Source organism: Crocodylus siamensis, chromosome 2 (assembly GCF_052110815.1).
Source record: "Crocodylus siamensis isolate JL-2025a chromosome 2, ASM5211081v1, whole genome shotgun sequence".
Lineage (NCBI taxonomy): Eukaryota > Metazoa > Chordata > Crocodylia > Crocodylidae > Crocodylus > Crocodylus siamensis.
The window spans coordinates 216,466,692-216,490,587 of record NC_143396.1 but is presented as its reverse complement, the minus strand read 5'-3'; the positions used below and the strand labels follow the sequence as shown (position 1 = coordinate 216,490,587).

The 23,896-nt window shown below is 44.7% G+C and overlaps 1 protein-coding gene across 2 annotated transcripts in view; it reads right to left on the bottom strand.

Annotated features, from left to right (window-relative positions):
- Window positions 1–23,896, bottom strand: part of TTC17 (tetratricopeptide repeat domain 17) — a 102,789-nt gene that overhangs the window by 61,754 nt on the left and 17,139 nt on the right. For both annotated transcript variants that reach the window (XM_090032966.1, XM_090032967.1), the window contains exons 2-6: window positions 9,719–9,808; window positions 6,553–6,722; window positions 4,604–4,715; window positions 3,059–3,190; window positions 1,619–1,728 (exon numbers count right to left, since the gene is read on the bottom strand). In XM_090032966.1, coding sequence (XP_089889092.1) covers window positions 1,619–1,728; window positions 3,059–3,190; window positions 4,604–4,715; window positions 6,553–6,722; window positions 9,719–9,808 — 614 coding nt within the window. The remainder of the gene's footprint in view (window positions 1–1,618; window positions 1,729–3,058; window positions 3,191–4,603; window positions 4,716–6,552; window positions 6,723–9,718; window positions 9,809–23,896) is intronic.

The following is a 23,896-nucleotide window of genomic DNA, read 5'->3' as shown; positions in this document are numbered from 1 at the left end:
GTCAAAATACAATGCTGGATACAGATATTGGGTGGATATTAGAGATGCACCGATACATTGGTCCAATATTGGATCATTACTGATATAAATAAAAATGGCTGTATTGGATATCGGCCAGATGGGGCTGATAATTTGGCTGATAAATGCCCAGGCAGCGATGAACCTGCGCAAGTCCATTGTGGTGGAAGGGAAGGGGGGAGGAAGGGGCATGGGGGGGTACAGATCAAAGCCCTGCAGTGAGGGAGGGGACAGGGGCAGAGGCTACCCAAGCGGGGGTGGTGGGAAGGTGGTGGAGGGGAGTGGGTGGAGCCATGGCTTGTTGGGTGAAGGCAGCTCCTGATACTACTTGCACATGGGGATGGCACAGATGGGGGAGGGTTGCATGGACCAGATCTGCATGGGGTGGGGCAGGCTGCAGCCAGACTCTTCTCAGCAGGGGCTGGGCACCAGCAGCACTGGGAGTATGTTGCATCCACTCCAAATTTTGCTGGTCGCCCTCCTCCCAGTGCCACCGCTGCCAGCTGCAGCTCCGGCTCAATGACCCACCTTCACCCATGTGCTGGTAAGAGCCAGGCCTGTGGTGACACTGGGAGCAGAGTGGCGGTGAAATCTGGGGTGGATCCAGTATCCTCCCAATGCTGCCGGCGCTCACTCTGAGCCCAGTTCCCACCGAGAATTGTGCTGTGCAGCCTTGGCTGCAGCCTGCCCCCTTCCCCCACCAGGTTAATCCAGGGGGAGGGGGCACATGCCCCCCGTGCCCTCCTGGGGTGCAAGCAGCAGCAGGAGCCACCTCCCCCTTCCCCCTGTCTGGGCATCCCCTGCCCCCTCCCTCACCGTGTTGGGCGTTGATCTGCCCCCACCACGCCCCTCCCCTCCCACCACACCAAGCTTACCAGCTGCAGGCAGCTGTATCAGAAATCGGCCAATATGTCTCCCTAAATACCAGATATCGGTATCAGCCCCCAAAATCTCTATTGGTGCACCGTTAGCTGTGGATATGACAGTTACAATGTACTTTGCTTGATACAACTGAACCTTACTAATTCAAATTGGTCTAAATCTCAAGTCTAACTAAGATAGGGAGAAAATAATGCTGCCCATCAGACCAAAATACCACAGCACAGCTGCTCCACAGCTGTTGCCAGGGCCTAAACATTGTTGAGGCACCACTGTTTCTGCATTCCCAGTATGACAAGACTGTGTTAACAAAACCTGTCAGACAACTGGACAGCATAGTCAAAGCTCACCATACCACATGTTCTGCAGCATATTTTGTAAAGAAATAAAGAAGTTTGAGTAACATGTTACCTTTCTACTGAACTTAGCAGTTACATTTCTACTAAAAAATGTGGTAAATTACCTTTCTTTAACTATTTTCAGTTTTGTAATTTGCCGAAGTAAAATCCTACACAATCCTAATGTAAACCAAATGCATATTTTTTTTAACTTGGGCATCCTGGTCTTTCCTGCTTTTAATAAAAAAGTAAAATGAACTGGGGTATAAAAAGCAAATGCCTAAATAAAAGTTGCTAACATACATTAAAGAACATTTTCAGTAACTGTTTCCTCCTTAAACTAAGAAAAAGCCTGACAAAGGACTCTCATCAGCAGTTCTTACCTTGAGGAGAAGTGGAGAGCTCGCATTGCACACTCCACTACTTGATATGGCTCATTCTTTATTCGCCAATAAAATGATGCCATATTATAGAGCACCCAAGAAGAAGAGTTCTGCAAGAAACAAACATGAGATGCAACAAGAACCAAGGTAGGAACAAAAAGGCTGGGTTAGAACATTCCTATTAATGACAGAGACTAAATAAAAAAACTAAATATTCCTGTCATTTAGTTGTAAGTATTCAAAGGAAGAGCAAATAAATGCATCAATAGGGAACTGGTCCCCAATAATGACTTTCAGAATGGTGTAGGTTTAGAACATAAGTAATGCAAACCAACTGCTAGGTTTAAATTTGAATATGTGCTGGGGGTATATCTGCAGAAAAACCTTTGAGGAAATGGACTTAGTTCCCTTGTTTCATGTTTTTGCTCTTGAAATACCTTGAAAATATTCAGCTAAACTTTGATGGGAAAGAAATGCATGTGATTTTTGTGCCTTGATATGCCACATCAGTTACTGAAGCTGAACACAAGTTATCAATTTACCCCTTTTGGGCTACTCCTCACTGCATTTCTTGGTGTACTGAACATTGTTCAGGTACAAAAGTTCAGTTTGAAACAGGAGAATTGCCAGAATTGCTGAAGAGTTATTACCAGGAGACTGAACATTTGTACACTTTCCATTGGCTTAACTTCTGTCTTAGGAGATGTGGAGCCAGAGCAAGGCTCCCTGCCTTCCTAACACTAGGGTTATCCTGGTCTTGCAAAGGCCTGGGGGCAGCTTATCCCCTTCTACTTCCCATCTCATTGTCAAGGAGGTGATGGGAACAGCAAACATTGCTCCTTGCCTCTTCCCCAAACTTGCCAGTCCTTGATTTTGGCAAGAGACAGGGGGCTTTGCTGGCTCCCACCACCTATCCCTTGCTAACCTGCTTCTCAGCTGAGCAGCGAAGCAGTTATTTAAAAGCTGGAGTGGAAGAAATCAACGGGAGTGGAAGAAATCAGCTCTTAGTCACTGAATTTTAAATCGCTGCTCAGCTTGGCAGTAAGGGGAAGCTGGTGGGAGCCAGCAAAGCCCCTGCCTCTTCTTTGGTACACTTTCCATTGTACAAGTATAGACATTTTTCCAGTCCCATGGCTGGAGATCTTGCTTGTAAAGCTCTCCAGCCATGGGACTGGAAAAATGTTCACAGTCTAGTTCCCAGGCTATACTGCTACTAGAAGAAATTTCTTCCAGTAAAAATGAATGCCTATCTGAAGCCATACACTGGAAAACAGATTTTTTAATAATGACATGCATACCAAGGATCTCAACATTTGCTGGTATTTTAGCATGGTGAGTAGGATGCCCAGGGCACATATAGTGGTCTTCACCTCAAACACCATGAAAACTTTTTAGTATACATTTTGGGGCCTCACAACTATAATTTCCCTAATATCATACCTTCATGAGACCTTCATAAACGCGATGGCCTATTTCTTCTATGCTTCTTCCTAATCGCCGGGATAAGTAAGTGAAGATAGGATCTTCTTTAGGTAACAAGGGTGCGGAAAGATTAACTCTCTCTTGAACACCCTACACCATGGGAAGAGAATGCAACAGATAACTGACACACTTTTAACAGAGCGAGGGAAGTACTGTTTTTAGAAAACAGTAGGTTATCATGACAGTTAAAAATGCAATACTTTATGATTCTGTAGCATGTTCTGTCTGAAGATCTGAATATACTTGACAAATTTTAAGCTGCATCCTTGAAATATAAGCATTATACTGACTCTTATGAGTAGGGAAACATTAAAAGAGAAATAAAATGTAAACATTTCCAGAAATAGCTTTTAGTACTGGATGCATGGGGTTATTTTTATTTACCCAGCTTGATAAAACCAAAATTGGATTTCCAGCTTCCACTGATTTCAGTGATAAGTATTTAGCTTCTCTAAGGGCCAGGCCCAAGTTGCCTCAATTTAGGCACTGCAAAAATTGAGAGTTCCCAAAAATGAGCTTTTGAAAACTAACTTATATGACTTGCCCAAGGTGAGAGTCAGTGACAGAAACAAGAAACAATTAAGAGGGCCTATCCTTGCTATAACCACATGAATATTCTTCCTCTACTTAAGATAGCAGAAGTATTTCAAGAGCTTCTGAGTGATTAAATATAAAGATCAAGAGATAGCTGCTAAGTGGAAGTGCATAATATTGCTGCTACAGCACAGATGCTTAGAAATATAATTCTTGTGCATTTCTATACTTGCCAAAACCCTAGCATAGCTTCATCTTGTGATTTTTGCCTAAGTAGTCTATTATACTGGAGAACAAGACAAGTCATACTGACAAAAAACATTCTTTTGCTGACAAAGACTGCATTTCTTGTAGAAAGGTTTGCCAACATAAACTCTACCACCATATTTTTTAGTGTAAATGAGGCCTTAGTATTCAAAGTGCCAGATCCCTGTATAAGGCAACAGCAGATACACTTAGCCTTAGGTTTGTGGCAGCCAATGACCGGTAGAGTTTCTGGCAGTGAATCTCTATACATTGCAAAATGCCTGTAATCAGGATATATGCATGCAGCTAAATTAAATGCAAGATTTAAAACTAAAAAAAATCCTCGGAACAAAGCAAAAGTATTTCTGGTGAAAGTTACCATTTGACACTGATGAAGTACTAACGTGGGAACACACAAAAAGGTATTTCCCTAAAGTTGTAAAGTTTTATTCCTGTTAGAAGAGCAAGACAAAAAGTGACTTTTGGGAACTGCATACCTTTCTTTTATGAAAGAACACAATCAAGGCAAATACTAGTACAGAAGCAATGTGATCTCTAACAATAAGATCAAAATGATCCTGAAGGATAAAAATCAACTTTCAAACCTTGCCAATAAAAATAAGGTTGAGAAAACAGCTACCAGCAAGACCTTTACCTTCCCAATCAGGTGGCAGCGAGCAGTTGATGAAAAAAGGGCAGGGGAAAAAGCACCTCACAACTTACCCGTAAGTGCTGAAAAGCATGAATGCTGTATGGAAGATCTAGAACTTTTGTACAGTCCGGTTGTTGCAGGTCTGGAGGTACAGGAGACTTTGTGTCTACATAATCCTCAGGGCTAAAACCAGAAAGCAAAACAAACTACATACTAGAGCATGGATAAAGTCCAGAGGAGTCACTATTGATAAACAGAGTTAAAAGATGCATGGGGTAGGTATTCTGTGGTAGTTAGTGACCTCTGATCTAAAATGGCTTCTCTGAATTTGAGCAAGATAGCAGTGTAGTGGTATTTTCTCAGACTTCTGTGTCCATATCAGGAGTATCAGTGCTGCACACTGGAGCAAGGCCTAAATTCAGCAAACTAATAGTTGTCTTATAAAAGACAGATTGGTAGTTATACGGTATTTAGGAGATTCTGGGTATGGACACGTACATCTGGAGCCGTTTCAATATGTGAGAGGAACTCTTGCTTCAAACTGTGTAGCAGCTGTTCTGCTCTAACAGCACATGTGCAGGAACTTGGAACCACTGCTTCATCCAGGATTAAAGTTGGAAGCATATATGCTACATTTGTGTGGCTTTTAGCTTGTCCTATCTGGTAGAACCCAACAGCAGCTGGAGGCTCCTTTTCTGAAATGTTTCAAATGTGTGTGTTCATATCCTATGATAGTGCATTTCATAGGACATTTGTTGGTTTAGTATGTTATTGTTTAATTAATCTTCCTTCTGCAAAGCAGATGACATACATTCCGACCAGAGAAGCCTCTTAAAATGTGCATATATTATGAACTAGGATGAGAAATAAAACAGATGTGAGAATGAGATTAGGCAATTCAGATTGGGAAAGTATTATCTAAAACAGTGGTTATCAATATGGTTGGTTAGGGCACTCCACAACTCTGTGGCAGCAATCACATTGTGGCATCCCTAGAATGATCTTGTGCCCCCCTGGTTGAGAACCACTGGTTTAAAATAAACCACTTCTCATTTTCTCAAGTACATCTGTAGGCAGAGATCATCCCTGAAAATGTACCAGACAAACTTCACACAGAAAACAAAAGGCATATGAGCACTAAGCACTGCAGCTAAACACCAGCCTTTTATATCCAAGGGCCCAAATTCATGTCCGTCTTGATTTAAAATTGAACATGGCTATTGTGAATATGTTTCCTTCCCCTCTCCAAACTGCCACTCATTTCCTTATAGGACATTTGTCTACTATAAAAAAACCCACCCAGAACAACACACAAAAACATTTAAATACCACACAGTTTAGCTTAATTCCTCTGACCGGTTTCTGGTCTACCAGAAGGGGAGTTTGAAAGACGATGGGGATAGATTGTTCTCAGTGGTGGCAGAACAAGGAGCAATGGTCTCAAGTTGCAGCAAGGGAAGTTTAGGTTAGATATTAGGAAGACTTTTCTTACTAGGAGGGTAGTAAAGCACTGGAACAGGTTACCCAGAGAGGTGGTGGAATCTCCAGCCTTAGAGGTATTTAAGACCCGGCTAGATAAAGCTTTGCCTGGGATGATCTAGTTGGGGATGGTCCTGCCTTGAGCAGGGGATGGACTAGATGACTTCCTGAGGTCCCTTCCAACCCTAATTTTCTATGCTTCTATTATTATATGGTCAGAAGGAACCCTGGACTGGAGAAGAAGACTCACTGGCAGAACTCAGGAATGCACCGGTGGTTTGGCGAGTCAGGATTGAAACACATTAGTTTGAGGAAAAAGCATCATTTTTCATACCTTAATCTGTACTTTAATTTAGTCAGTGGCAGTGCAGTTTCCCAAATAATGAAGACCCCTCCAAATGTCAAGCCACAGTAAAATCCAACTGCTATCTCTCTTTTTTTTTCAAATGGACTGTGTGAATGCTATCTTGATCCCATAACACACTATATTAATTTTCATTGTGTAAAACTTTAGGGAAGTACAAGGGTATCATCGTATTACCGGATATCTTTGCTCTCTAAAGTGATGTATGTGCCATCATATAGATCCAAGTCTCCCAAGGGCACCTTTGCTTTGATGCAGTCTGGATCCTCTTTATTATGCCTTTGTTCAAGCCCTGTGTCTCTGTCTTCATTCTCCTCTATATGTATCTTTTGAGCAACTAACTGTTTCTGTAGGGGGAATAAAGAAAGGAAGGTATATATTAGTAATTCATTTTCATTAACAGGATGGTTGGACAAGTCAGGTTTCTTCCAGGACAAGGCTCTGTCCAAACAAAACCTAAAAACAGGTCTTCCTAATTAAAGTAGAAATATTTGCCCTTATCTAAAAAAATATTGTAGAAATGTTTTGACTTAGTTGAAACATGTATATAGCTATAGTAAACCTAGTGTAAATCTTTCAGTGTCTCCTTTACTTCCACTTAAACCTTAGAGAGAGAACAACAACTACTCAAAATTTATGGCAGGTTAGTTTAGAATCAGGAACAAGAAACATTCCTTTACAATGTGCAGGCTCCTTCTATAGCACCTTCCTGCCCTTTGGGGGAAGGAAGACAACACAAATGTTGTGGCCTGACCTACCTTCATGGTCATTAAAAGTATAAAGTCTTTTAGCAGTTCACCAAGACAAGCATTGCTGAGTCAGGGGAAGAGGTGGGCAGTTAATGTAAGAGTTGAGATCAAAAATAATCTCCTCCCACAACGCACTCTCCTGGCCTCATGCAAAGCACTGGTCAATTGGTGAAGTATATTACAGTGATTTTTCTTCTCTCATGAAGTATATCAGGGTATTGACTACTGCTAAAAGCCAATGAACCAATCATCTGATCCAGCAGAGCAACTCATCATATCTGATTCCTGCCCAGACTGGCATAGAGGAAACATTCAGTCACAGAAGTATGGAAGAAGATGCTGGTTCTTTTACTTCACATCATAGCTGGAAATAAATGTTTAAAATAGTCATGCGAGATCAAATATAGGAAAGTTACTTCAGATTGGCATGTGTACATGACGCTATAACTGCAGGCAAACTTTATTAGTCACTTAGTTTGCAAGTTAGCTGTATAAGACAAATTGTGAGCTGGTGACTTAAAGACTGTTCTTCATTCAAAGAGCTTACAATATGTTACTCTACACATTTCTAAGATGCTCCTTACCACGCTATCTAGGTTTTAATACATCAGCTTAAAGAGTGCATTAAGACCCCTTTGAGAGGAAGGTCAGCTCTCCTCTCTCACTAACAGAAGTATTTGGGAGGTAAATGTTACTTAATTTGTTTCCCAATGTGCACAGGAAAGGAAATTCCTAAAAAGAACAATGGGAAGCAAGGAGATCTCAGACAGACACAAAGTGACAAGTATTGTGAAAATTCATCCATCTAAAAAGATCATTCTAAATAGCAGCTAAACCAATTCAGAATCCACCCAAGGCAATGTTTCTGTATAGCTTGTGGAATTCCTTATTTCTGAAGGGCCAAAGAGAGTTTAAAAGCTTTTTTTTAAAAAAAAGTTAATGTAGCCTCCATGAGAAAAAATGTAGTAACTTAGCTATATTTGAAACAATGCAACCTGAGCCAATGATAGCTGATAGGTCAGGGGTGGGCAAAATACGGCCTGCGGGTCAGATTCAGCCCGCGAGGCCATTCTGTTCGGCCCGTGGGGCCCCTAAAAAATTTAGAAAATTAATATTTATCCGTCCTTGGTTCCTGTCAAAAGTGACAGGAACCAAGGGCAGTAGGACTCAGGGGAAGCCCGACATTTTCCCACAACAGTAGGGCCCACCTGGCCCCACCCCTCCAGCCAGAAGCCCCAGCAGGTCCTTCTGGACTGAGACCACATGGCTGCCCTGGCCAGAACCTGGGGCGGGGGCAAGGGAGGAGCCTGGGGAAAAGTGGCAGCCCGCCTGGGACTGCCTGTGCAGGCTGTGAGCAGCTGCAGCAGGGAGCACCAGCCACGGGGCAAGGGAGGGGCTGCTTTTCCCTCACCCCATGCTCAGCTTTTCACTGGGCTCCTTCCCGGTGAGGAGGAAAGCAGCCCTTCCCTTGCCCTGTGGCTGGCGCTCCCTGCTGCAGCTGCTCACAGCCCATGCAAAGCTGTCCTGAGCAGGCACAGGCAGCCCCAGGTGGGCTGCCAGCAGCTGCAGCATGAGGCTCGCCCTGACTCTGGGCTCGCCCGTCGGGGCTGCACATGATGACAGCAGCTGCAGCCCCCTGCTTGCCATGCTGGGCAGTGTTTGCCACTGCCGCCTCTGTGCTGCTCAGTGCGTTAGCTCTGGGTAGGCAGCAACAGCAAACACTGCCTTACACTGCAAGTTGTGTGTGTGGGGGGGGCCGCACCTGCTGCTGCTGCACACATCCCCGACAAGCAAGCCTGGAACCAGTACGGAGCCCAGGCTGGCAGCAGGGCCAGGTTACAAGCTGGTGCTGAGCATGGTGGGGAGAAGCAGCCCCTCACTTGCCTTGTGGCCAATGCCCCACGCTGTTGCCACTTGCATCCTGTGTACGGCTACCTATGCCTTGTCCAGACAGCCCCGCGTGCACTGCGAGTGCCTGCAGTAGGGAGCACCGGCCATGGGGCAGGCAAGGGGCCACAGGGCTGGGGGGCACTGGGAGTGAGTGGGTGGGGAGCCAGCCGGAGCACAGGGCCCACACCTTTGTCCCAGGGCCAGTGCTGGTGGGGCCCAGAGCAGGGTGGCAGGAATGCAGGGTCCCAGACAGTAGGGGCTTTATGGAGCTGGGCCAGCTCCCCCCTTCTCCCTGCTGGTGCAGCTCAGCCTGGCTCCACAGACCCCTGGCAGTCTGTGCCCTGCTTTGGGCTCCACTGGTGCTGGCTCTGGCACATTGGTCCCAAGACATTGGGACACTGGTCCCAAGATGGTGACCAGGGGGCAGGGCACCTATCAAGGGGCGGGCTACCCACGTGGCCCTCGACAGCCTGCTAAAACTGGGTAAGCGGCTCTCCGCCTGAAATAATTGCCCGCCCCTGTGATTGTTTGTACCTGAAATTTGACCTATCTAAACTCTGGAAGAATTCCTTATCCTTCCACTCAAAGTGCACTGCAGTACTGGACAAAATCATTCTTGACTCTAAACTACCCATGTAAGTGAGTATAATCAACATACTGCACATATAGAAATTAATTTCTCCTCACAACATTGTACGCATTACCTCCAGATCTTTGAGGTAGTTAACTGTAGTTTCTTGTCTCATGAGCATCACTAAATCATGAGGCTGTTTCAAGTTCATTGGTGAATCCACCTGCAAAACAGTACAGAAAACCATCATTTATTAATACTGTGACATTATCCAAACTAAAACAACTTTTAAAAGATCAAATTAATGTCACCCAATAAAAGTTCGGGTCAGTTTTATACAGCTCTTCAAGTGCCTTCATAATTTTTTTTTTATTTACAGACATCTATCAGTATGTTTAATGGGTCCATTATTATTTTGTATTACAGTACGAATTATTGCTCCTGAAAAGTAGCGGCCATCCTGGATTCAGAGTCTATAATTTCACTGAAGATTTAATTTCAACCCACTCTCTGTTTGTACCATCTAGTAATGATAATAACAAATGGATGATTACATTCCTCATAATACTCCTTATAGGCTCCTCTAAGGGGTATTTTAGAAGATACTTTAAATCCACAGTGGTCAAACCACAGCTTGCTGGAAGGGTACTTGTGGCTCTCTGGAAATTGGCTAAATTGGAATTTCTCTCTGGAAATTAGCGTGCTCCCTACGGGGAAAAGCTGGAGCAGCTCGACACTTGTTCAGCGTTCCCCCCACCCTTGACCTTCAGTGGAGGATTGGACGTGGCTCCAAAGGATGGGTAACTCTAGCCACCCCTGCCTTTTGTATAATAGTGGCAGTGATTGATTTTAGAGTTCAGAAATGTTAAAGTCCTTAAGTACATATACATCACAAAGAAAAACTAAATATCAGCTTCCCCAAACCATCATCTTAATACGTATACCATCCTAGTATCAGTCCTTTTAAAGATTTACTTATACAAAAGTCTGAAGACAAAACACATGAGTATAAGTTCTGGGCCATAAAGCAAAGCAAGTTTCAGAGCTAAAGCACATCACAAACTACTGAAGCTGGATCAGAGGTAGTGGCTGACAACCCAATACAAAGGCTTATATTGCAACTGATAAGTTACAGTCCACTGGGGTGACGCACTATACCATTACGAGTTAGATGTTGAATTGAACGTAAGGGCTGAAATGGCATGACCCTGGCCTAACACTAAGGTTGGCTCTATTACTCAATGGAGAAAGGCAGTGCCATACAGCCACTCACTTCCTTTTAGTTGGCGTCTCATGCTGTTCCTGTGTCCATACCCTCACACTTTGCATTTAGGAAATACAAGCCCTGGGACTAGAAATGGACACAGCAAAGGTTGTGAACATTATGTATAGGATAGAAACACCAAGGGATGACAAGGTCGAATATAAACTACTGCGAGACCATTTCAGGCTGGACATAAGGAAGGATTTCTTTACTGTCCGAGCCCCCAAGGTCTGGAATAGCCTGCCATCGGAGGTGGCTCAAGCACCTACATTGAACACCTTCAAGAGAAATTTGGATGCTTATCTTGCTGGAATCCTATGACCCCAGCTGACTTCCTGCCCCTCGGGCAGGGGGCTGGACTCAATGATCTTCCAAGGTCCCTTCCAGCCCCAGTGTCTATGAAATCTATTAAAGAAATAGACTGGGTTTATCTAACTTCAGGCCAGGATACAGAAGCCAAATTTCTTGATGTTATAAAAGGCTGCTTCCTGAAACAGTTAGTTCTGGAACCTACAAGAGGAGAGGCCATTCTTGACCTAGTTCTGCATAGTACTCAGGATTTGGTGCAAAAGGAAAGTGTTACTGAGTTGCTTGGCAATAGTGACCAAAATGCAATTGGTTTGACATCCAGGTAGGAAGGGAGACAAGAAAATCTACCACAGTAGCCCATAACTTTAAAGAGAGAGACTATACTAAAATGAGGAAGCTAGTTAGGTAAAATTTTTAAGTGGTCCTTAGAGGTGAGGAACATGTCGACAGCATGGGAATTGTTCAGGAAGACCATACTGGAGGCACTGGAGCAAATGCATACTGCGAAACAAAAAAAAAGTAGTCAAAAAGGCAGCATGGTTTAATGGCAGAACTGCAGAGGCAATAAGCAGAAAAAAAAACCTCTTTCAAAAAGCGGAAGTCAAATCCTAATGAGGAAAATAAACCCCCCCGTAAACATTGGCAAATCAAACGTAAATCTGTAATAAGTCAACCTAAGAGAGAATTTGAGGAAAAACTTGCAAGAGACCTGTCAGTCAGTGTGGCCTTTAGATGATCAGCTGTAAAAGTGGCACTAAAAGATAACAGGGCCATTACTAAGAAACTAAATATATTATCTGCATCTGTCTTCACTGTGGAAGATATTAAGGAAATTCCTTCACTAGATCCACTCCTCTCTAGGGACAAGTCACTGAAGCTGACCCCAGCTGAGGTGTCATAGGTAAGGTCTCAGAGGGAACAGATAAACTAAATGGCAGCAAATCACAAGGACCTGATGGCATTCCCCTTAGGGTGCTAAGGAGTTCAGATTGGAAATTGCTGAACTCCTAACTCTAATATGCAACCTCTCACTAAAAACAGCCTTGGTACCCATGTGACTCCCATATTTAAAAAAAGGCTCTACACTAGATGCAGGAAACTATGACCCTAACTTCTGTTCCTAGAAAACTGGTAGAAATATTACGAAAAAAGATTTTTTAGCACATGGATGACTATGACTTCCTGGGGAAGAATTAATATGGTTTTGTCAAGGAGAAATTGTGCCTCACTAACCTACTAGAGTTCTTTGAGGGTGTCCATAAAGCAGGTAGATCAGGGTGATCTAGTTGACAAAGTATATTTGGATTTCAAAAAAAGCCTTGACAAGGTCCCTCATCAGAGGCTCTAAACTAAGTTAGGTTGTCATAAGATTACAGGAAACATCCACTTGTGGATTAGAAATTGGCTCAAAGCTTTGAAGCATAGAGTGAGTATAAATGGTCAAATTTCAGGATGGAAATAAATAAAAAGCAGGATCCCCCAGGGATCTGTGTTGAGACCAGTGCCATTTAATATATTCATAAATGTCTGGAAAAGGGGGTGGGTAGCAAAGCAGCCAAATTTGCAGCCACAAAGTTATTCAAAGTGTTAAAGACAAATTGGACTGTGATGAACTACAGAAGGATATAGCATGATTGAGAGAATAGGCAACTAAATGGCAGATGCAATTCAATGTAGATAAGCATGAAGTTATGCACCTGGGCAAAAATAACCCAAACTATACCTAAACTAGGATGGGCTCTACATTAGCTGTTACGACACAGGAAAGAGTCATTGAGGACAGTTCACTAAAAACATTGGATCAGTGCTCAGCAGCCATCAAAAAGGCAAATAAAATGTTAGGAATGATTAAGAAGGGAATTGTAAACAACATGAAGCATCATTATACCTCTTTATAAATCCACAGTCCACCCACACCTTGAATACTGTGCCCAATTCTGGTCCCCATGCCTAAAAAAGGATATAGAAGAACAAGAGAAGGTAAAGAGAAGGGCAACAAGGACGATTAGTGGTATGCAAGGGCTTCCATATGAGGAGAAACTGAAGCAGCTAGGGCTTATTCGGTTAAATAAGAGATATTTGAGGGGGGGCAGAATAAGTAGCAATCATCGTTTTCTCTGTTAAAAATCGCAATTCTCCAATGTAAAAAGAGTTGCAAATTCTCTGATTAAAAACCAAACAATCTTTCACTCCCCACCCCTGCTGGTCCCCCTTGCTTAACCACAGCCTCCTGTCCCTGCTGATGCCCCTCTCTCCCCCAGCCCCGAAAGAGGGGGCCTCCAAATGCCAATGCTATAGGGCCAGGGAACCAGGTCAGCAGCCCTCTGCCCCCCATCAGTACCTGCTGGGTGCTGCCTGTGGGAGGCAGAGGCAGCTGCTGCTGCACCAGAGCAGAGCACAGAGCCCATCTTCCCCTCCCCTGTGGGCAGCACGGCCAGAGTGGATCCCATCTGGGCAGAGTGCGGGGATGGGTGTGGGTTGGCCATGGTGGGCTCAGGCTCCCTACCCTGCTGCCCTCCCCCTGGGGCCTCTGTGGCTCAGCAGGCAGAATCTGGCGTGGTAGTGCAAAGTGGGGGTTACAGCTTAATGCTGTTACTGCGAGCCAAGTGCCATGGTGAAGTGCCCCTTGCCCGTCCAGCAGCAGTGGGGGTGGTGGTGTGGGTTTGTGCCTTCCAGTGATGCTGGGTGGGCAGGGGTGCTTCACCATGATGGCACAGGGCTCACAGCAATGGCATCGAGCTTCCGTCCTGCTGTCCTACTGTGCCACTGAGGCACCAAGGGGAGAGCATCCAGCACCTCGCCCATCCCATGTACAAATCTGGAGGGCACAAACCCCTCCAGGACTGCATGCAGTGGCAGGGACCCATCCCTTCCCCTCCCCCACTGTCCCCTGGAGGAGTTGCCTGCAGCTCCATCCCACTCCCCACCCAGGCCCTGCAGTCACATATTCCAGCCCTGGGCCCCAAGCCCCATACACTACCTCAGCTGGGCAGCAGCCCCAGCCCAACTCCTTCACTATGGGGGCCTCAATTCCCTGCCTTATGTATGCAAGTGGCTACCCGTTCCATTATAATGTCCTGTTTTCACTTATTTGTAACTTTATTGAACATTTAGAGGTTGAATTAATCCATTTAGTTAATAAGAGTCTGGCTACCTGGAAAGTGCAGCTATCAAACCAGTAATCCCTAGTTTATAATACCCAGAAAAGGTGCCTTCTAATATCTCCATTGAAAATTTATCCAGTTTTGCCAAATTACAACCTACACAGGGGAAAAAACTGTTATCTGCACATGTGATTGAATGTGCTGAACTTTTGCTCCTTCATTTTCTCTGCTTTCTGACTTCATTGCCAATCCTTCCAGGGGCCACTACATCTGCTGCATCATCTTTAAGCTCTCTCTTCTGCATGGTGTCAGATATGAGATATTAGTAAAACACTTGGAACAGGTTACCCAGAGAGGTGGTAGAAGCTCCCTCTTTGGTGGTTTTCAAAACTCAGCTAAACAAAGCTTTGGCTGGGATGATCTATTTGGGGATGGTCCTACTTTGAGCAGGACCATGCCTCTGGACTAGATGACCTCCTGAAGCCTCTTCCAACCCTAATTTTCTATGATTCTATATCAGCTTCCAAATCTATGAGCCACTGCCTGGTATTATCGCTTAATGTGCAGGTTCCATATGCCTTGTCTAGGCATTTGTAAAGACTGCAGCTTTTGATTAAGTGCTCAACTGTTTGTTGGAGACCACATTTACACGAGGGTTTCCAAGATGTTCATTTTGGAATGTGTTGTTTTGAAGCACTGAAAGCCAGATCTCAGCCTGTTCAACTTGACCCTTGCATCTCTGCAAGGTCATGCCCAATGGAGGACTGGCTTGGTGTCGGTACGAAACATCGCAGGAATAGGCCTGACCTCTCTCAGAGGTCGGCCCACTCCAGGTTTGGTTCAGCATCCCCAATGTCTTCTATGAGCTTGTGAGCTTCATGCATAAATGGTCTGCAATGTGCATGCATGCATGTGTCAACTTCTGGACCATACAGCATCATAGTATTCTGCTGTGGCATATATGAGTGCAGTGGTTCCAAGCAATTTAAAGTTAGTGCTAGGTGTGCACTGATAAAGATTTTCTTAGCTGATAGCAAGCCACTGATTAAACAACCATAAGATGAAGCTGATTCAATAACTGATATTTAGCAACGGTGCAAGAAATTTTAAACTACTGACTTAAACCTTTTTTTGGTTTTGAATTTAACTCACACACACATAAATGGACAGGTTTTTTGCATTCCTGCTTCTAGAAACATTTTGTAGCAAAATAAACACAGACACATATTAGCTTTAAAACTTTTACTTTTAAAATGGTAGTTTGCAGTATAAACTTTATACACTTATATAATGATTAATTTGATGGCAAAGTCATTATAAAGCTCAATATTCTATTTGTTTTACAAAAATCAGCCAAACAAAGCCAGAAAAAAAAAGGCATAATCACAACAATTTTGGTTTCAAAATAAACCCACAAGAACTGCAGATCAAGATGTAAAAACTACAAAACAAAAAATGTTTAGGTAGTTAGTAGTAGTTGAAGCCATTGTAATAATAACTACAGTACTCGTAGGTTAAAAAAAAAAAAAAAGACACATCCATAGCTTCTTCACTGCTTACCAACTTTAGCATAGAAAGTGGGTTAGTGGATGGTTTTTCTTGACAAAAAGCAACATTTCTGCTTTTTCGCACATCAGTTGGTTCTTCTCATCCACAACATGTGAAGTTGGACTGGCATTTCCACTTCCAAATTTCTGTGAGCAGTCTATTGTTTCATGTAATGATAATTGCTTTGGTGCAGTGCTTTCCTGCCCTGCTTCTTTCTTTTCTGCAGCCATCTTTAGGAAACTGTTGTATTCTGTAGCATACAGCATCTTGAGGTACACAGAGCATCTTAAGTTTGTTGTGTTAAAATTTTTATTGGTATTGCCTCCATGTGAAATATTTGCAGCACATACTTTGCAATCAAGCTGTTCTGTTGTTCTTTTCAGACATGAATTCCATATCGTGCTCTTCTGAGACATTTATAGATGATAGAGATTGCACAGTGCACACCACAGCAAAAATATTCTTGTCTCATGGCTTAAGCATCACAGCATTCTATGTGCCAGAAAGCGTAATTATCGGTAAACATTATCAGCTACAATGACCAAAAAAAGCTGATAAAGTAATGTCTCCTTTCATCAGTGCTGATTCAATAGTCTACTGATGTATCGGTGCACCCCAGTTGGCATCTGATGCTGTACTGGCTACATATCTTAAGTCAGCTACCCGCACAGAGACTTTACTGCTGACCTTCTTAATGTGATATCTGTAGGTGAGGGAACAGTCTATTGCAACTCCCAAGTAGGACTGCTCAAAGATCAAGACTGAAATCTAAACTTTTCCCATTCTGATCTTTAAATAATCATACCAAACTAAGTCTCTAGTGATGATACAGGAAGAATGAATGCTGCCAATTATTCTAATACAGCCTATCAAAATAAGTTTGGCTACTACTTGTCCCAGGGTCAAGACAAAGAGCTCAAGTCTAGGTTCTTCTGTTGATTATGCTTTACAAGTCTCAGTAAGGCCTATAAACCTAGGATGAAGGTGAGTACTTGCCCTGCCCCTTTCCCAAGACTTAATTTTATAGGGAAGACACTTAAGAATACTTATGACTAAGTGGGACACATTCAAATGCCAGGTAGAGAGGCACACATGGGGCAAAAAGATGCCAAAAACAGGTGCTTGGTTGTACTGCCTCTGGAGTGGGATATTCAGACAGACATTACTTACTTCCCACTATATTATACACATTACCCTTTCACTCCCACTATATTACCCTTTCACCAGCTAATCCATAGAGCTTCAATTCTCAACTGGCTGCCATGAGATCCTTTTAAGGGTGCTACAGGGTACCAGAGAATACCAGCACTATTAGGTTACAGAAGACCTACACACAAGTCACAAGATAAACCCAGAGATTTCAAGTAGGAACCATAATGTAAAAAAATGTCTAGCTTTTAACTACCATATTTACTCAAATACAAGATGATCCTGATTATGAGACAACCACCCAATAATCAGATTCTACTTATGGAAAATTTATAAATTAATTAAAAATTTTTAGGTACAGAATCAAATTATTGGAGTTTGCCTTGAATTTGTCCCCTTCCCACTGCTACAGCAAGGAAAACGAATCTTGGGTTCCCTTGCCCTCAACTGCCTCCCCCCTTCCAACGTCTCTCAGCAACCCCTCCCCCTCCTTACTGCTAGATGCTGCTCTCCCCGAGTACATGGAAGTGAGGGGCAAATCTGAAAAGAATGGCTTTGAAATAAATATGCCTGCATTAAATTATACGTAGCCAAATAACTATGGGAACCTATAGACTTAGTTCATCCAGAATTGATGGATTTCATCTTTTTTGAAACTGCTGCAAGTTTTAGCACATGTACGCTATAAACATACTTTTAAGCAGTATTTTTGTACCTCTTTATATATAGTACAAACTTTTTCAAAATTTCATTTTCGTGTCTCAAGCCAAACTAGCCAAATCAGTTCCATTGCCTATCAAATGAGCAGAATTCAATTGTGCAAGTGTGTGTAGCACTATCACCAACAAGTGCCCTCCTTCCCAGACTTTATCCTGGGGCTTCAGATTCTCCCAAATCCATGGCAGGCATCCTACGTACAAGCCCCAAGCCTGGAGGTCTTCAAAATCAGATGTCCTTGAGTCTTGTTTGCCCTTAGCTCAAAGGAGCAAACTTGGGAGAAATCTCCCATTTTCATAAAACAGGTGTGTAGCTGAGATGCTCCCACTGGGAGGTTATAGCATACTCTCATAAGGTGTCCTGTCCATAATGCATTGGATAGGTCTCTACCCTCTACTATTCAATGCCTCTCAAAGTGATTGTGGCTCAGGGAACAGACCAATGCAGCAAACTGAATTTTATTGGTAGATGTTTAGGATTGTGAATCCAAAACGATGTCAAAGCCAGTAGGGAAATTCAAATTGCCCGAGCGAGAGACTAACTTTGGAGGGATATTGGTGAGGAGAAGAATGCAACTAGGTTGCAGAAAATACATTAGCCAACTAAGCCCAGGGGTGAGGGAAGGGGGCTCGCGATGCTGAGAGAGAAAGAAGATAGATACACAAAAATCCGTACAGTGATCTGCAATGGTAGAGGAAGTAGGTTGAAGAAAGTGTCTCAGTCCATATAGAATCTCATCACAGGGGTCCTCTTTGGGTGGAGCGGGGTGGTCCATTGCTGAAGAATCCTCTCAAAGCGAAGTCCATCTGGTGCAGAGGTGGGTTCAGGTGGTCCCTTCTGGTGGCAGTCCGTCTGGTGGGGTTGGAGTACTGGCGGTGGCCCATGATATGCTCCACGTAGATGTCACGGGACCAGCGGATGGTGTTGGACACCACGACGCAGTGCATCAACTTGGTGTAGCGGCAGGAGACACGGTAGGCATGCAGGACACTCTCACTGCTGGGGTCCCAGGCTCCGAGCATTCCCACAATAAGCATGTCGGCCGTCATGTCGTAGCCACAGCCACTCAGGTTGTCGGCCAGCGGGGCGTACTTCTTCCGCTTGCAAGCCCGGGTGTCGGTAAAGGCTTGGCGCCAGTTCTCGAAGGGGACAGTCACATCCATGATCACGACCTTCTTGGTCTCTTTGTTGGTGATCACAATGTTGGGTCGCATCTGGATCTTGCACCGCAGGACAGTGCGGTTCACAGAGATCTCCCCTGCTGCGGCCAGGATGGCCCTCACCAGGTGGTCCTGGACAGCATTGTGGCAGAGCTGCCAGGCTCTGGTGTGTGGCCTGCAGCTGCACAGCATGTGGGGAAGGGTCTCTACCACACAGCCACACTGTTGGCACCTCTCATCGCAATGGCCAAAGCGGACGGCCCCATTCAGGGGCAGGCAGTTGAGATGGGTGCAGTGGAGGAAGCACCAGTCTGCAAAGCGCGTAAAGCTCCCACTGGGTGTGAAGTGGTTGCTCAAGTCCTGCTTTGAGGCGACGAAGACCTTGCCCTGGTCAGGTCTGGCCCTCAGGTCACCAGCGTATTTGTTTTGGACAGCATCCTTCAGGAACTACTCCAGGAAGGTCCTTGTGCAGGGTGTCACGATGATGCAGTCAGCATATGGGGCTGGTTGCACTTGATCTTAGCCCACAAAACTATGCACAATATTAATCCAGAGCCACAAGGCTCTGGATTTATCACACTGTTCATTGGGCTGGGCTTCAGCAGAATCAAGCAGCATTTCAAGCTGTGGGGACCCCACAGCTCAGTGTGTGTGCGCGCATTCCAACTACTACCCCTGCAAAGGATCCATGTACTAATTAGCCCTCCACTCATGACTGAAACCAGGTGTTCTTGGCACAAGTCCTGGGATCCTCTAGAAGTTTCTATGCAGATGAGGTGCAGGGTAACGTGGCCTAGCTCGTCACAGAAGGCGGGGCCATGCTAAACCTATGCAAGAGGCTAAGAGAGGGATTTTGGCAGCAAGCAGAAGTCTTCAACTCCACTTACAGTGGTTTGTCTAGCAACAGAGGAGGAGAAACACATTCCACTGGTGGAAGAGGCCAAGCCAAGCATCCCAAAGGTTGGAAGGATTGAGAAAATTGCCACCAAGAGGAAGCAATAGGAAGTGGTGGCAGTGGTTGGAGACTCTTCTGCAAGGGACAGAGCCATCCATCTGCGAGCCTGACCTGTTGTTTCAGAAGGTCTGCTGCTTGCCCAGATCTGAGATGTCACAGTAAGATTACTCAGACTCATCCAGCCCTCTGATTATTACCTGCTGCTCATCCATGTGAGCACCAATGATATTGCCAGGGGCGATCCTGAGCAGATCAAGAGTGACTACAGGGTTCTGGGTGTAGGGGACAGGGCTCAGGTGGTGTTCTCCTCGATTCTTCCAGTCATGTGGAAGGGCTCAGGCAGGAGTGTATGCATCCTGCAGATCAACGCATGGCTGCACAGATGGTGTCACCAGCAGAACTTTGGCTTCTTCTGCCATAGGATGTTTTTCCAAGATTGCTAGGAAGACAGGCTCCACCTGTTGAAGAGAGGGAAGAGCATCTTTGCACATAGACTTATTAGCCTGGTGAGGAGGGCTTTAAAAGAAGTTCAACAGGGGATGAAGACCAAAGCCCTGAGGGGAGTGGGGAAGCAGGTGATCTGGAGGAAGCACAAGCAGGAGGGGGCAGCAGGAGAGGCTGTTTCACTCTTCCTGAGAAAGTAGGAAAACTGGCTAGTTACCTCAGATGTCTGTACACAAACGCATGGAGCCTGGGAAACAAGTAGGAAGACCTGGAAGTACTTGTACAGTCACAGAACTATTATGTGATTAGAATAACAGAGACGTGCTGGGAGCTCACATGACTGGAGAGTACTGTCATGGATGGGTACAAACTGTTCAGGAAAGACAGGCAGGGGGGAAAAGAAGGAGGAGTTGCACTTTAAAAAAAGCTGCATGACTGCACAGAGCTCCAGTTTGAAACTGGAGAGGCCTGCTGAAAGTCTCTGGGTTGGGGTCAGTGGGGAGAGCACCAAGGGTGACGTCGTGGTGGCTGTGTGCTATAGACTGGTAGATCAGGTGAATGAGGTGGATAAGACTTTCTTCAAACAGCTAGCGGAAGTTTCCTGATCACAGGCCCTGGCTCTCATGAAGAACTTCAATCACCCTGACATCTGCTGGGAAGGCAATACAGCAGTGCAAAAGCAATCCAGGAAGTTTTTGGAGAGTGTTGGGGACAAATCCCTGATGCAGGTGTTGGAGAGACTAACTGGGGGCTATGCTCTTCTTGACCTGCTGCTCATAAACAGGGAAGAATTGATGGGGAACATAGCTGTGGATGGCAATTTGGGTAGCAGCAACCACAAAGTGACTGAGTTCAGGAGCCTGAGGAAAGGAAGGAAGGAAAGCAGCAGAGTATGGACTCTGGACTTCAGAAAAGCAGACTTGGACCCACTCAGGGAACTGATGGGCAGGATCCCCTGGGAGGCAAGTCTAAGGGGGAGGCGAGTCCAGGAGAACCGGCTTTACCGTAAAGAAACCTTACTGAGGGCACAGGAGCGAACCATCCTAAGGTGTAGGAAGACTAGCAAGTATGGCAGAAGACCAGCTTGCCTTAGCAGGGAAATCCTCAGTGAATTAAAATGCAAAAAAGAAACTGTTAAAGTTTCCATTTCCTGTAAAACAATCAGGGAGGAGCATATGTTTGACCATGCAGGGATGAAATCAGGAAGGCCAAATCACAACTGGAGTTGCAGCTAGCAAGGGTCATGAAGAGTAACAAAGGTTTCTACAAACATCACCAACAAGAGGAAGATCAGGGAAAGTGTGGATCCTTTTCTGAGTGGGGGAGGTAACTCAGTGACAGATGATGCGGAAAAGTACTAGATGCCTGTTTTACATCAGTCTTCATGGACAGGGTCAGCTCCCAGACTATTGCACCTGACAGCACAATTTGGGAGGAGGTGAACAGTGAGGTGAACAGTTGATAGTGGTGAAAGAACAGGTTAGAAAAGCTGGATGTGAACAAATCCACGGGGCTGGATGTGATGCGCCCAAATATGCTGAGGAAGTTGGCAGATATGACTGCACAGCTGATGCTCATGATCTTTGAAAACTCATGGTGGTCAGGAGACATCCTGAATAACTGGAAGAGGGCAAATATAGTGCTCATCTTTAAAAGAAAAGGAGGAGGATCCAGAGAACTACAGACTCACTTCAGTCCCTGGAAAAATCATGGAACAGGTCCTCAAGGAAACCATTTCTAAGGACCTGGAGAAGAAGATGATGATTAGGAACAGTCAGCATGGATTCACCCATGGCAAGTCCTACCTGGCCAACCTGACTGCCTTCTCTGATGAGACCGGCTCTGTGGGTGCAAGGGAAGCAGCAGACATGATATACCTTGATTTTAGCGAGGCTTTTGATACAGTCTTTCACAACAGTCTTTCAAACAAGCTAAGAAAGTATGAGTTGGATGAACGGATTATAAAGTGGACAGAGACCTGGCTGGATCGTTCGGCTCAAAGGGTAGTAATCAATGGCTCTATAGTTCTAGTTGGCAGCTGGTATCAAGTGGAATGCCCTAGGGTTTGGTGATCCTTGGACAGGTTTCATTCAATATCTTCATCAATAACTTGGAAGATGGCATAGAGTGCATTCTCAGCAAGTCTGCAGATGACACCAAGGTCAGGGGAGTAGTAGATATGCTGGAGGGTATGGTTAGGATTCAGAGAGACCTGGACAAATTGGAGTATTGGCCCAAAATAGATCTCATGAGTTTTAATAAGTGCAAAGTCCTGCACTTAGGATGGAACAATCCCATGTACAGGCTGGGGGATGATTGGCTGGGCAGCAGCTCTGCAGAAAAAGATCTGGGGGTTACAGTGAACAATAAGCTGAATACGAGCCAACAACATGCCCTCGTTTTGAAGAAGGCTAATGGCATGGTGGGCTGCATCAGTAGAAATATTGCCAGCAGATTGAGGGAAGGGATTATTCCCCTCTGTTTGACACTGCTGAGGTCATATGTGGAGTGCTGTGTCCAGTTTTGCCACCCCCGCCCCACATGTTGGAGAGATTCCAGCAAAGCACAACAAAAATTATTTGGGGGGCTGGGGCACATGACTTCTGAAGAGAGGCAAGGAAGAACTGGGCTTATATAGTCTGGAGAAAAGAAGACCGAGGGGGGATTTAACAGCAGCCTTCAACTACCTGTAGGATGGCTCCAAAGAGGATGGAGCTGGACTGTGCTCTCAGTGGTGGCAGATGATAGAATAAGAAACAATGCTCTCAGGTTTCAGCAAGAGAGGTTAAGGTTAGAATTAGGAAAAACTCTCTCACTAGGTTAGTAAAGCACTGGAATAGGTTACCCAGAGAGGTTGCAGAATTGCCATCCCTGAATGTTTTTAAGACTAGGCTAGACAAAGCCTGTGCTAGGATAATCTAGTTAGGGATGGTCCTGCTTTGAGCAGGGGGTTGGACTAGATGACCTCCTGAGGTCTCTTCCAACTCTAGTTTTCTATGATTCCGGGTGAATTGTTTGGGGCCCTGTTTGGTGGTTTGCCAGGCTGGTGGAGAAATAGGAATAACTGGACATGAGAAAAAAAGGCACAACTCAGCTGAGGTTGTAAAGAGGAAGTCAACATGTATTTGATGCGACTTAAAAAAGAGTTGGTGCTGAGGGCACTGAGCACAATGGGCACTGCCATATATCTTATTCAGATTGGCTACATTAACCTATCCTCGTGGTAGGTTCCCTTAGTTTGTTTGCCCAATATGGGCCATGTGTTTTATAGAGATGCTCCATGTTGGCTACATTTAATCAACTTTATGGCTGGTTTTCATTACTGAGCACATGGTGCTTTTGGCAGTTTAATGATAAACAATGTATTTAATGAGATTTCCTTCTCATAGATGTTAGGGACTGGAAAGGAAAGATCTTTGTGTCTAGCCCCCATGCACTTGGGCAGAAAGACTGCTGCGGTCAAATGACTCCAGCAAGGTGGGCATCAAGATGCTTTTAAATATGTAAATATAAGAAGAGGAGCTCTTTTCCCTATGCTGATTGGATTTGCATGTGGGTCTCATCTGTGGGCCTAATCCAGCCTGGAGACCAGCCCCATGCCTCTCATCCAGGGGCGAGATGAGTTTGACACCCCTGCCACAGAGGATAAAGCAACTAATAA